Source organism: Amphiura filiformis, chromosome 20 (assembly GCF_039555335.1).
Source record: "Amphiura filiformis chromosome 20, Afil_fr2py, whole genome shotgun sequence".
Classification (NCBI taxonomy): Eukaryota; Metazoa; Echinodermata; class Ophiuroidea; order Amphilepidida; family Amphiuridae; genus Amphiura; species Amphiura filiformis.
Genome location: NC_092647.1, coordinates 53,884,030 through 53,899,580, shown reverse-complemented (window position 1 = coordinate 53,899,580; position 15,551 = coordinate 53,884,030). Strand labels below are relative to the sequence as shown.

Sequence of the window (15,551 nt, the reverse complement as noted above, 5' to 3'; positions counted from 1 at the left end):
AAAATATGGGTCCACCAATTTGAACCAGTGAAATGAGCCCGAAATTTTTTTGACTGCGCCAAAATATAGTCCAAATTTTCCGAAACGGTTAACAAGCCAGCCCTACCCTGAATTCTTTTCAAGAGAAAGGAAGAATGTAACTATTTGGACAATAAAAAAAATCATATGACGTCATCAGTGAGAGATATCCCCATTGTAGACAAGATATCATCACAGCATCACCATCTGCTGAAGACGCTAGTCCGACTAGTGAAAACGTTCCAGGTGAGCGAAAAAATAGTGTAGTGTTGAAGTTGAAAACTTTATTTCAAGTTACATTCTTGCTTAATGAGTGTTAAAGAAAAAGAATTTGATTTTTAATGTCTATACAGAGACTGTGCCAACACCTCCAACAATTGACCCCAATGGCTATTGCCCAAGCGGATGGGAGGAATGGCGTGGCAGCTGCTACAAATTTGACAGAGAAAATCGCGCCGAAACTTGGGATGCCGCTCAGTACGGATGTCAGACAGATTTTGGCTCCTCACTAGCCAGTATTCATGATGATGATGAGAATCTTTTCGTCATGCATTACGCTATGGATGCTTTCGGGACAGATTCCAGTATTTGGATTGGCTTGAGACGACATATGTATGGTAAGTTCAACAAGTTTAAAAGTAATAAAGTTGCTCTAAATGTGTGGTTAATTATATAGATTTTAATAAAAATGTTCAAGTTGAAATCTATTGTTTGTGTTTAAAAATGTATAAATCTAGTCATTTTGCAAATTCAAATGTCAGGTATTTGAAATAATTGAATTATAAATTGTCATATTAAGTATATGTCTTAAGTTTTACAAATGTATTCTTACATGTACTTACATATAATGTATATCTATATAAAAGGATGTACTTGTCGGCTGTTACATGTGTCTGTTTTTACATAATAGTTAGAAATAAATACCAGACTCATCTCAAACTTGGAGGTTACTTCAAATCATCCCCAAGTCACATGGTTTAGGAATATGGAGAACATTCCTAAACCATGTGACTTGGGGATGATTTGAAGTGACTTCCACTTGAGATGATATGAGTCTGGTATTTATTCTTAGCTATTATGTAAAAAAAGACATATGTAGCAGCCGACAAGTGCATTGTTTTGATATGAATGAACACATATATTACACATACGTAATATACCATTCAATTGTCAAGGAAATATGATACATACATTTGAGCAACATGTCAGTCCTTATTTTGTTACAAAATGAAAGGGGAGGCCCATAGCTATATACACCAATACCAAATTGTCATACAGTGGTATTAATATACAGTGGCAGCAATATGTACAACTTTGAGTGATGAAGATGCAGATTTAGAAAATCAAAGAGGGAAAGTTTCAGTAGCTTATTTTGCTTGACAATATTTATGTGAATTGTAAAAATACATGCTAACAGGATCAACTATTTTATTCAATTCATGAAAAATTTATACCGTATTGGTTCCATTATAAACTGCCCATGCGTCTATAAGTGAACTGTGATATTAATTTATTAACCCTAACCCTACCCATGGTTTTTGTGCTATCGGAAGGGAAAGAAGGAAAAAAAAAGGAGAGAAGATGAAGAAGAAAGTCACTTGGCACCCCCGGGATTCGAACCTCGGACCCCTCGCATGCCACGCAGAAGATCCCGGCATGTAGCTACACAGGTGGCGTTGGCCCGACCAGCGATTCCCTGGGTATACATGACTTGGTCTGATTAACGTCATCAAGTCCCGTGGAATGCATGCACGCAGAGTGGTTTTAATAGTGAGCTTTAGTGAGTCCTAGTTGGGTTAGGGTTAATGGACTGAAACATATGACACACTGCTAAAGATGGATGAATATTTTAAGCCTTTTTTATGTATTGTAGGCCTAAATAAGCACCCACCTAAAATGACTTTGTTAAACACCCTGAGTTCTCACATTTTTGTTGACCTCTGCTGATCTTGTATTTTCATTATATTTGTGCACATGCAGGTTATTTCGAGTGGGCCAACAGGGAGTTTGTCGTCTTTGAGAATTGGGGAGCCAACCAACCTGATGGCAAATTGAGCAATGAAAACTGTATAGAGATGCAACTCAACAATGAGGGTCTCTGGAATGATGATGACTGCTCTGATTCAGCCAACTATGTATGCAAGATGCCTACAAGTAAGTGAAAACAATGAGGTGTCCATGGGTTGGGGGTAGGGGAAGGGTGGCTAGGCAACTAGATAGTATTATGAAGAGTGAGAACTGTATTAAAATGAAGGTCAACAATGAGGGTGTTGGGAATGATGACGACTGCTCTGATTCAGCCAACTATGTATGCAAGATGCCTACAAGTAAGTGAAAACAATGTGTTGTGCATGGGTTGGGGTAGAGGAAGGGTGGCTAGGCAACTAGATAGTAAAATGAAGAATGAGAACTGTATTAAAATGCAGGTCAACAATGAGGGCGTCTGGAATGATGACGACTGCTTTGATTCTGCAGCTATGTATGAAAAATGCCTACAAGTAAGTGAAAACGGTGAGATGACCATGGGGTAGGGGTAGGGGAAGGGTGGCTAGGCAAATAGATAGTGAGAACTGTATAAGATGCAGGTCAACAATGAGGGCGTCTGGAATGATGACGACTGCTCCGATTCAGCCAACTATGTATGCAAGATGCCTACAAGTAAGTAAAAACGGTGAGATGACCATGGGGTAGGGGAAGGGGCCGGGAGTATGCAACCAGAGAGTAATATGAAGAGTGACACACCGGGGTGTGTGTACATGTTGGAGCACTATCTGGGTGTGCCCAAAACTTAGTGTGTATACATAAAAGTAGATGGATTCTATCTTGTAACACCTGCTTATTAGTGATTCAGTGTCTTAGACCGATCAGCCACCTTGCCCTCTTCGCCCTTTGCATAGTTTTCCATCTTGCTACCAAACCGAGGTTCTCCCTGCAAATGCATTCGCAAAAATTGCATTTTAATTTCTTGCTCTTTACTAGCAACGTGCCAGAAGGCTTTTGCAAAATGTGTTCGGTAATTAAAACACACATTTGACAGGTGTACGCAGACGCAACACACACTATGTGGGTATACTTATAACCTTGTTTTGAAATGACCCTGCGATCGGCGGTCTCATTTCTATGTAGAAAAAGATGAGTGACCTGCCTCAAGGACTGGTGACAATTCTTACAATTATTACAGGTTATTAATCCAGAGAGCTGTTTGGTGTTTTTATTTCATGCATTAATCTTACTTTTCTATTCTATTATACATGACCCTGAATTAAAATAATTCCAACCAAACTGGTATCTAACACCATATTTTTTCATGTATTTTCATTTAGTTGGAGCCCAAGGTGGTTGCCCAGATGACTGGTACAAATTGGATAGGAAATGTTACAAACTTGAAGGCGTCAACGAGCCTTTGACATGGCATGAGGCACAGCATTGGTGTGAGGATAATGCTATTGGAGACGGTAACCTAGCAACAGTCTACCATCCAGGATTGCAATGTAAGTGTGCTCCTCTCAAAAGAGGAATTTTAGTGATTTTGTTTACTTTCAATGGTGAACAGAGACCTTGCATGACTCTGACGATTCGCAACACCTTCAATGGGCACTTCTTTGATAAAAACAAACTTGTTAGCATTATTTTAACTTCTCACAAGTGCTTTTAACTAGCATATAAGCGCTAAACGCACTTGTCGCCCGCATAACCTCACACTTAAATGCTTTATTTATTTTAACTTCCATACTGTTGTATCCATACAGCTTTCTTGACTGCCATCATGAAGGCATTCCCCATAGATGTTTGGATTGGTTTTTACACTGACAATGTGACTCCTGACTGGAAATGGGCTGATGGACAACCAGTTGATTATACTGCATGGGGACAAGGACAACCTGATGGTGATCCGGTAAGACTCTTGGTGGAGGGGGAGGTCGGACGGGATGAAGACAAATGTGGAGATGGGGAGGCTTTAAGGGAGAGTGGCAAAATAACTTGTGGTCTTTGGACTTTGGCTATTGCAGTTGAAAATCCATATACCTCCTTCGGAAGACATGATTTCTCCCACACAGGGCATGTAAATTTTAAATGGAGTTCTCCATTCAGGTAACTCCATTCAAAATTCATACTCCCTGTGTTGAAGATTGAAATCATGTCTACCGTTGGGGGTGTATAGAAATCAACTGGACTAGCCCAATGAGCCGATTGTGTGCCAGTGGATTAGATTTGGATTCAGATGTGTTGTCTTCTATTTTTGTATCCAAATCACAAAGTGTTCCAGAAATTGGAGCGAAAAATTGTAAAAAAGCCTGTTGTCTGCCAGTGCAACTTCTTCAAGTTTGATTGTTTGTATGAATACAAAAGTGATGAGGTCACTGCACCAGCTCCCAGTCTGACTTCCTGGTGTACATGCAAGTGATTGGAAATTGTACAATTGTAATGCTTAAATGGGTCAAAATTTTGGGTTGACACAGGTCAAAAAGGAAACAGCACATCACAAATGTTGTTCAATTTTGTGCTGGTATTTCAAGCTGAGGGAATTAAAGATGTCCCCCAGTCAGTATGCCACTGCATTTTGAAAAGCAATCATCCATATCTTGTCAAAAGTGATACTTTACTGATGCTAAGATTTAACCAACATTTTGGACCAGAAGCTCGTGCAAATTTACACAGGGCCTATAGATTTTTAGGCCTATAAGTATCTGAATGGCCCTTGAAAAGTGTGGCTTATTTCTAACTCTGATAATCAATGTTACCTGTATGTCATTTTCCCATCAACAGATGCAGTGGAGTTGTGTGAAGATGTTGAATGATCCTGATATGCCTGGCTTATGGAATGATGTTGCCTGCGATGATAACGATGGTGCCATTGATCCACAGCTTAATGCATTCCTATGCCAGAGTGACTTAGGTAAGGGCAAACAAGAGTTCAGTCTATTTTTCTTTGCACAGAATTGCCTCTATTGCTGATATAAGGGAGCAGATTTTGTATAATTGAGCGGTACCAATGTTTTACGCCAATGCGTACTTTTATGTGTATGCCGTGCAAATCTATTGGAAAACCAGTCGCAGTAGAGCGATTTAATTTGACTTGTGTAAGGTTGGGCTTTTACAGTTGAAATCCTCACACCTCTATGGAAGATGTGATTCTTCCACACAAGGGGTGTAGATTTAAAATGGTGTCGCCCATTCATGAGGTAACCCCATTTGAAATTCACACTCCCTGTGTTGAAGATTAAGGTCATGTCTTCCATAGGGGGTATATGGATTTCAACTGAAATAGTCTATTTTGTGAGCCACTTAAGTTTGTAATCATGTATTTCAATAAACTGAAGCCCTTACCTATGCTCTTATTTATGTGATAAGACCAGGCCAAATGATGTTTTGAAAATCAAGTTATTATCATCATCATATTGCACATTAGCCAAGTTGAAAGCATTACTATAGTCCTGTCTCATCTCAAGTTGAGAGTAACACCATGTTCAATTTCGTAGTGGCAGATTCAAATCACTTGCGCTAACCTAATCCCACGGGGCGTATACACACGCATAGAAGGGCAATTAGTCCCTACGCTGGCAACGCAACTGCATAAACACACTTATTTGATTGCCACTACAAAATCTAACATGGCGTTACTCTCAACTTGCTTGTTCTAACTAAATCATGTACCATAGGAGAGACACCAGTACATGTAGTTGTTTATCTTTTTATAATATTTCTTGTTTCCTCTTATGTAATTTGAATACAGACCCCACACTACCAGGTAACCCACCTATCGTGTCCAACTGTGCCAGAGAAGGCTACCAATCCTATTTTGATTCTTGCTTCCGTGTGGAAACAGCAGCAGCAACCTTTGCCGATGCTCAAGCTGTATGTGACGGCGAGTCGGCCCAACTTGCCTCACTGGCTGATCATTACCAGGAAGCATTCGTCAAGACTACGCTGTATAATAACAAATTTAGCTCCATGTGGCTGGGTTTGATGGGTGACCAGGTAAGGTGCCCCTAAATACTGTTAAAATGGAAATATTTGTGTCATTAATTTTTTGCATTTTGCCAATTTTGAACTGTTTTTAAATTCATGATTCTAAGTTTCCTTACATTAGCCTGTACACAAAAGGAATATATTTGCGTGTTGTTATTTTCATGGTAGCAGCTTGCAACGCGAAAAGCACGAAAATAAATTTAGCAGAGAAATTTTCACTTTTACAGTATATCGGGGGAAAACACCTTCTTTTGAAGGACCAGAATTTCACTCAGATAATTTTGGAACATTATTGATTGTTCTCAGTGGAGTGAATTATTCGCTGTTGGGACACACAAATTCATTCAAATTAGGCTAATTTGTCAAGTTGGCAATACTGAATATCAGAGTAGCCCAATGTTGTGGAAAGTTGGCAACACTAGATATCAAAGAGGTCCTATTTGGTGTATAAGTTTGCAACAGTGGATATTAAAGTTGGTGGCTACAATGAAAATACTGGATGTGAAAGTAATGCAACACAAATAAATATGTCACAGTAGGACACAAATAACACTTTTGTATTTCAATGTGAGACGATAGGTTGTTATGTGAAGCAGCGATTTTTACAGTCGGCAAGATACATCACTATGTCAAACACATGTGAATGAATTACGTTTAGCGCACATGCCGTTATGTGAAATGGACGAGTTGAAATAAAGTTCATATGACCATATTAATCAATAATTAATTATCTCTAATTAAGCAACATCCACAGCGAGGATTTGGGAATTTTGAATATTGTCATTGTTGTCTACTTACTTACTCTTCCAAAATTCATGATAAATTTCAAAAATATCACATACAACGTTATGTGAAAGAGACAACAAATTTTAATTGCCAATTTTAATTTCTCCTTCAACTTTTCAGGACACAGGAACTTATGGCTATGTAGATGGCTGGCCTTTGACTTTCACCCAATGGGGTGAGAATGAGCCAAGCGGTGAGGGATGCGTTACACTAAAATCAGATGAGACATGGGATGCTATACCATGTGATGACATGAGACCATTCATCTGTAAATACACACAAGGTATGACAAAGTAGAAATCACAGACTACTACAGGCCATGTATCGACAGTCAAAGTCCTGTGCATTGTATGCTGTGAATTCTCGCATATTCATGAGGGCCGATTGTATGATTGTGCCATGTCTAACAATCACGCCAGCGTTGCATGCGTTTACGTATACGGGGTAGAGCGTTGCGCGCCTGCTACGTGATAGAACGTAAAAATATGGGGTAAGTGCGTAGCAGGTTTGCCTGTTGCATTTCATGGAACAATCGGCCCTCATTATCGGGACATACTGAGACTTTGACTGCTTGTACACAGTCTGTTATCAACAAGAATGGATATGGGGATTGTGTGAATGTGCAGGGTAATGATAAATATTAAGTGGGCTTTTATGCAAATTAGTGAACTTTTCCAGTATTGACACTTGTGCCCAAAAATACAAATGGAACTTTAAAAAAAAAATTCTTATGAAATGGTGCACTTTGTGTTAAAAGTATGAAGTTTTGCACAGATATAATATAGCATTTAAGCCTCTATGTCAGATCTGTACTGTACAGCACCAACAATGTATAGGTATACAGGGATATAAAATTAAATTTGCTTCATTTTCTCCACAAAAAAAAAACTATGTCATTGTATTTCTCTTCTCAATACAAGTCAAAATATGTATAGTTTGCAACATCTCTGATGTTTGGTTCTCTCAATTTGGCCAGTAAATGAAAGATCACATGACTTCTTGAACATTTGAAATACTCCTATTTTGATTTGATGAAATATGCCTCAAATTGTTCCTTTAGTTATAAGGATTCAAAAAAAGAATTTAGCATAAAGTGCACAATATTTGTGTTCAACAGCTGTACAACACATACTAATGTACGAGAGGAGTGATATGATCATCACATAATTGCATCCAGCCATCTATGTCTTAACTGAACATCATAAAAGTTGAATTATGATGTGTGTTTTATTGCTACATATGCAATCCTTACATTATACTTGTTTGATGTTTTTTATCACAGCTGTACAACCTCCAGAACCAACTCCACCATCAGGCAATTGCCCCAATGGATGGGATCGATTTAACGACAACTGCTATCTCTTTGATGAGTCTCTGTCACCAAGATCTTTTGATGCCGCTTCATATGAATGTCAGAGCCAATTTGGTGCTAGGTTGGCTAGTGTCCACAACAATGATGAGTTAGAGTTTATTAGAACACGAGCTGGCTCAACTTTCACTGCTTCTAGCATTTGGATTGGAATGCAGAGATGGGACGGTAAGAGATGGATATCAGTCAAACAGTTTAAACTTTTAGAGAGTCCAGACCACAGCAGCAGAAGGGAGTATACTATTATGCTTTGTGGTACCACTATAGAACTGCACGTACCGTTGAAAATGTACAAAAAATCCCTCAATTCAACTTTCAATTACTCACATAAATAAGGTTTGCCTAGACTTTTGTTTGAAAATATAAACCCCTTAAGTATTATGCAACTATCCATAGGTCTCAATATTTAAGCTGCTCTGGCTTATTTTTTTGTATATATTTGATATCAAGCAAGGGGGATACACTGCAATGCATGATGGGATAATTCCTTCAGCTGCTGTGAGTCCAGGCACTGCCATGTTTTGCTCATTGATGGTAAAATAGTATGCAATTGACCTTTTTCGTAAATCCCATAAGCCTTTGCGAGTACACCTGAGATGTTGTCATCTTCCCTTCAATGTATGGGTCGTGTTGGAGTTGTGTGTGGGAAGAATCAGGCAGCCATTTTGGTGACTTTCGTGTGATAACATTCAGATAAATTCAATTCAAATTTTTATCCCCATGGCTTTATCCTTCCAGATCGATTCCGATGGACTGATCAGAGTTTGATTGACTATGTGAATTGGGACACGTCACATCCTGGAATGGATAACTGTGTGGAAATGGACATTGATAGCCATGGCAGATGGTCAACAGATAACTGTAATGATAACAGTGCCTTCATCTGCAAGAGCCCTGTCTGTAAGTAATAGATAACTGTAATGATAACAGTGCCTTCATCTGCAAGAGCCCTGTCTGTAAGTAATAGATAACTGTAATGATAACAGTGCCTTCATCTGCAAGAGCCCTGTCTGTAAGTAATAGATAACTGTAATGATAACAGTGCCTTCATCTGCAAGAGCCCTGTCTGTAAGTAATAGATAACTGTAATGATAACAGTGCCTTCATCTGCAAGAGCCCTGTCTGTAAGTAATAGATAACTGTAATGATAACAGTGCCTTCATCTGCAAGAGCCCTGTCTGTAAGTAATAGATAACTGTAATGATAACAGTGCCTTCATCTGCAAGAGCCCTGTCTGTAAGTAATAGATAACTGTAATGATAACAGTGCCTTCATCTGCAAGAGCCCTGTCTGTAAGTAATAGATAACTGTAATGATAACAGTGCCTTCATCTGCAAGAGCCCTGTCTGTAAGTAATAGATAACTGTAATGATAACAGTGCCTTCATCTGCAAGAGCCCTGTCTGTAAGTCATCAAGATCTAGTCATTGATTTTAAAAGAACAGGACTAGTTATAAAGCTATTTATTTTATGATTGACTGAACACAAAAGTCAAGATACATGTAGTCTTCAAACCTGCCATCAAATATGTATATGATTTTGCTACTTGTGGCCGCTCAATAGCGCCAGCAGTCACCATCCAATGGAATTGTGTGCTCTGAGCCTCTGTGCCAGTATGAAGTTGAGACATAGTTATCAATTTTAAATTCAACTTTTTTTAAATGAGCACTCACACAAGATTTTATTTCATTTAGTAGTGTATGCTTGTGTAAAATAACATTGTTGCAGTAATTAACACAAGGCTTCAGGACAAAAAGGCTGCCATATCTGCAATAGCTGTCTCTTATTTCTAGATATTTACAATATTGAATGCAGAAATTATCAAAATATCTACAGGGCAACTATTGCAGGTAGGCCCTCTTGCGATTCCCCCCTCGACAGGTATACTTCAAAAATGGTGATTATTTTGCGACTTGGGAGTGTCATGCGATAATCCTATCCACAAATTCGGACCATTTTTGAAAAGGGCTGTACAATAATAATTATTATGATAGTGAAGAGCTACCAAATCTTTTAGTATTGAAGGCCATGACACAACCACTTTTTACTTATTTCATATAGCAATACATGCAGAGGTTTCTGAAACAAACTTCTTGTCATTGTTCTATATTTTACACTTTGTATATTTCTGCATCCTGACATCATCTCTTTCCTTTTTTGTTGTTTAATTTAGTGGGCAATGAGGGTGGCTGCCCGTCCGGTTGGTACCGTTTGAGAGACCGCTGTTACAAGCTTGGTGGAATGACTGAAGCTACCCGCAAGACATGGCAAAATGCTCAGGCAGACTGCAAGGTTGATGGAGGAGCCAGTGGCTATTTGGCATCGATCAACGTCTATGGAATCCAATGTAAGATATACAGTGACATAACTCACAAAGAATACTTCAAGAATTTTGGAAATAAATCTAATACGGGAACTTAATTTGTGCAACTTTGCTATGTTGTGTCTGGAACCACCAGACTTCATCAGGCAACTGACCCGCTGGACTGGTCACATCAGTTGCCTGAGGAACCTGCTATGTAAGAGTAAACTTAAAAGATCTCAAAACAGCTGATATATATTTGCGATTGGTTTCTTTTCCAATCTCCCTCCCACTCTATCCCTAGGCAAAACTCTAGAATACTTTGAAAACTTAATTTAGTATGGAGAGCATCAGAGAAGGTATCTTACACTTCCCACAATGCATTTCTTCCCTGTACTGATCTGCTATTCAGTTGAGTCGATAGTGATCACCATTTTTTATTATATACCTCATATATAGATTCCTGTCATCTGATTGGTTGAAAGTGCAGTCATTGAATTAACTATGCCCGCAAAATGAACTATGGACCGGTCCATGGAAATGAACTATGGACCGGTTACGTGCGTCACGACGATCAAACTGCGCGTTTTTCCCAGCGTAAAATGATATTACGCATGCGTTAATGTTTTCACGCTTATAATTACGCAGAAATCGCAGATTGTAATCTGTGTGCCGTTCGCATTGAAACTATTAATTTCTCTTCCCAAAGTCGATGCTTTTAACCAAACAGATGACAAGAATCTTAAGATTTGGTATATAAAACAAATATTGACTGCTTTTTATTAGGGGCATAGTTAAAATTATAGGCCACGGTGATCTCAAAACCATGACTATGCCCGGCTCACGCCTCGGGGCATAGTCATGGTTTTGAGATCACCTTGGGCCTATAATTGTAACCATGCCCCTCATAGCAGTCAATATTTGTATACTATTGACTCATGTTGCACTGAATAGCAAATCAGTATAGGGAGGATATGCATTGTATATTGTGTGAATTCAACAATTCTTCCTATACCTTTGTACAGGAGCTAAGTGTTGTTAATCGGTGATGAATCCACAGTCCAGTAGCATATCACGCTGTGAATGCAAGGTTACTCGTCACGCGTTACATGTGAGCTTGTAGAATTAAGTCATGCCTGGAACGTAAACATTCTCTTATGTTGGATGTAGCAGCTAAACATTACTGCTTTATTCTTTAGTTTTATTGCTGATATCAACAGAGAAATCACTGATCATTTTGTAAGGTTGAGTGGTAATGACAAACAGACATTCGTTGTTGGAAGGGATTCAATCATGTTTTGCCGTTTTTCATTACAGATTAACACCTTGCGTCCGTCGCGTCTGCATGGTTTACTTCGCTCGGGCAATTAAAGTTGCCCTCGTGAAGCAAACCACGCAGACGACGCGTTGTTAATCGGTGATGAACACGGCGTAACATGATTGAATCCCTAAGCGTAAGATATCTTTTCTGGGAAAGTATCTTATTTGGCATGACAAAGATCTCACAGCCAGTTCCGATTTGGGTAACACCTGGATCTTGTTTTTCCTGGGCATCATTGGAAGGATAATGTTGTAACATTTCATGATTAAACTAAGGAAAGGAGATGTTTTTGATATCATTTGTATTGCATTGTAGCTCTTTTGACGGCCATCTTGAAAGGAGTGACCGCTGATGTGTGGATTGGTCTAAATAATATTGAAGGTGACTTTGAATGGGCTGATGGTACTCCAGTAACTTACACCAGCTGGGCTCCAGGCCAACCTGACTCTGTGAGTGATTTGAATTCAAAGTTATTTAGATCAATAATAAAAAAAAAAAAAAAAGGAAAGCTGAGGTGAACTGACATAAACACCTCAAATAAAGAAAGTACACACTTATGTAACCTGTCCCACACAAAAACCTGGCGTTATGACAATTTGATTGATAAGGTCGTTTACAGAATCTTGTTAGCTCCAATTTGACACCAAATTTGCTTCCAAACACTCTAAATTGACAATTGATAACAGTATATGAAACTGGTGCATTTTCAAAAGTTGCAAATCAAAATGATGCACACTCTCAAATTGCTAAGTGTGGTCAAGCTTGCTTGCCCACAATAGGTGCCTGCCAACTATCGCAAGTGCCGGTACAATGAATATGATATAGTCCCTATACCTTCCTCGAGTCATTAAAGTAGACTCAAATTTTGAGATTTTCTCAAAAACTATTCATTTTTGCAGGAATCCCTGCATCATTTCCTTTCTGAAAATGTATACTTTTGTATAAAGTTATCTAAATTACTGACTCGAGGAAGGTATACAGACTATAAGTCGTCTGTAGAAGGGGAGGGATTGACAGGCAGGTGAATATAGAATAATACCTTAGAACCTCTAAAGTGCAAGCAATTTTGCCTTGTATTATTTTCATGAAATGCAAGCCATTTTGCATTTGTATTATTTTCATTATTTGAAATGTTCAACCCTATCAAATGACAATTTGTGACACGATCTGGTCCATGGGGGCCAAAGGAGGCATTTTTGAAAATTTAGTTACTATAACTATTACCTTATACAAACATTAGGCTATCATATACTGAAACACCAAAGGTCTAGCATACTTGGTTCTAAAGTTATGAAGTTTCGTGATGTATATTTTCTTATGTATTTTATTGTTTTTTACTCCATATTTTTGCCTTTATCTCAATTTCAAATTTGCCGCCTTTGGCCCCCATGGACCAGATCGTGTCACATTTTAACCCCTGCAAATGATATCGAACAAAGACTATACACAATATGATAATAGTTGTAGAGTAACAATTTGTTTGTTTGTGTTGTTTCCTCCAGGGTGATGGTGTATGTGTGAAGATGGGTAATGATGTTGATTACTTCCCTGGTTCCTGGATTGATGTCTACTGCTCACAGGAAAATGCTTATCTATGTCAAACAGTGACTGGTAAGCAACACAAGATATTTGTAGTGAAAACTATCAGGGATGCTAGAATGTTGTGCACGTCGTTCTGAAAATAAATAATTTTACTAACCAACACACCCCTACAAAACATGCAGTTTTCTCCCCCTCTCTAGCAATTTAGTGATAACACTGGTTTTAGAGCGTTGTGAATGTGATGCTGCAATTGATCAGACAGGTAGAGCGTTTTCTGTTGTGTTGGGAAATCACTCTCTTTCATATTAGAGTGTCAAAACTGCAAGTCGTATAACACTTTGAAAGTAGCATAACTTTTTGCCATATCTTCAATTGACTTCACAAAACCTCATGAAGCACCTAAAGTGGCAACATTTATTTCTCATTTATTTTTTCTTCATGTTCTTCTTTTGCTTTGTTTTTTGTTTTGAGCACTACGTTCTAAATGTAGCAGCGCTATACAAATATTTAAAATGTATGTATGTATGTATGTAACATTTTGTTGTAAGTTTATAGATTTCACAAAAGTTGTTTGCAATTTGTAATGAGTGATAAATAATTGGTCTAAATCACTTTAACTTATGACAAGTTACTATGACAAGTAATTTTGAGTAAATAAAAATAAAAAAATGGGTTAAAATCTGTACCCATAATATCAAATATGTTATCTTTCAGACCCATTACTCCCCGGTAACCCACCAATCCCAACCTTGTGCCAAAGGGACGGCTACCAGTCCTACTTCCAATCATGTATGAGAGTTGTCACCACTCCAATGACCTTTGTCAATGCCCAAGCTTATTGCGCAAATGAGGGAGCCATGCTTGCATCTTTGGAGGATCGATATGAACAGGCTTTTGTTGAGGTCACAACCCTTAACAACGAGGCTGATACAGCTTGGATTGGTCTGCAAGCAAATTCGGTAGGTTGTTAATTAACTTTGTGATAGACATATTACTACATACTGTGCATAAAAGTTCGGTACACTTACTACAAAAGCAATTTCTTAAAGACACTAACATTTAATTACAAAATAAAGTGATCAATAGATGATGAATGTTGTGCTGCATATTTTGAAACCTCATTCTGGACAAATACCATAAGGGGCGCTTAATAGGGGATAAGTAGAATACGGTAATAATTCTACAAGTTTGACTTGATTTGACAGGCTACTGGAGTATATGAATGGACAGATGACTGGCCACTAACCTACACCAAATGGGCTGTCAATGAACCCAGCAGAACAGCTTCCTCTGGAGGTTGTGTAGGACTCAATCATGATTACAACGGCGCCTGGGAAGACTTTGACTGCAACACAGAGAGACCATTTATCTGCAAATATACATCAAGTAAGTATTGAAAAAAAAAAAAGTGCAGTGATTTATAGTGCTCTACGCACAGGCACAACGCCTAGGCGTTGATCCACAAGCCTCAGAACACTTTACAGGTTGTCGATGACCACTACGGCCCCACATCTTTCCATAAACAATTTAACAACAAATCAGGGAATTTGCTGCTACAAGAGCGCACACCCTAGACATTCCACAAATAACCATCGCAACCAGGATCAGCTCCCCGAGTTTCGTATGTGTTACAACGAGACAATTAGCAGGAAGTTCCTTGTCCAGTGGAATTTCAAGCTAACTCAATTTTTCCACAAGAGCGTACTAGGCACCGCCAGGGTTCGAACCCTCAACCTCTCGCACCATAGTCGAACGCCTTATCGATTGAGCTAACTTGACTGCCTGAAACACTTGAACCACTTGGTACTGTCAGTAGGTGGCTAACTTCACTCTTGGTTTATAGCCATGTAGACCCTATGCAATAAACCAACAGGAATGGTATAACAATTGAAATGGCAGCCATGTTGGAAGATAGTTCTAAGATAGCTTAAGATGATGGGGGACAGGTCTCTAGATCAATTCCACAACCATTCATACATATCACCTGTTTTATTTTATTACTATGTAAATTGTCCCGTTTTACCTTATGGAGGACAGAATTGTATGTAAATGAGGATGACTCTGTCATGAGTGATATCATAATGTTGCATATCCTCTATTTTATTCTGCACCGTGCAGATGAATATATTGAAGTATTTAAAGTGAAACAATCAATTTAACAAAGAAATTAACTTAAATTGATTAAAAATGATAAAAATTGATAAGATTTAAATTGTGATTAAAATCAATTGATCTAAATAGTGC

General features: G+C 38.5%; 1 protein-coding gene across 1 annotated transcript in view; it reads left to right on the top strand.

Annotated features, from left to right (window-relative positions):
- LOC140142010 (uncharacterized) overlaps positions 1–15,551 on the top strand; it is a 52,029-nt gene that overhangs the window by 21,912 nt on the left and 14,566 nt on the right. The window contains 14 exon segments of the mRNA XM_072163912.1: positions 372–635; positions 1,999–2,172; positions 3,342–3,509; positions 3,768–3,913; positions 4,786–4,915; positions 5,753–5,997; positions 6,895–7,057; positions 8,057–8,311; positions 8,882–9,043; positions 10,316–10,489; positions 12,081–12,214; positions 13,268–13,376; positions 14,022–14,266; positions 14,513–14,693. Of these exon segments, the coding sequence (XP_072020013.1) occupies positions 372–635; positions 1,999–2,172; positions 3,342–3,509; positions 3,768–3,913; positions 4,786–4,915; positions 5,753–5,997; positions 6,895–7,057; positions 8,057–8,311; positions 8,882–9,043; positions 10,316–10,489; positions 12,081–12,214; positions 13,268–13,376; positions 14,022–14,266; positions 14,513–14,693 (2,550 nt within the window).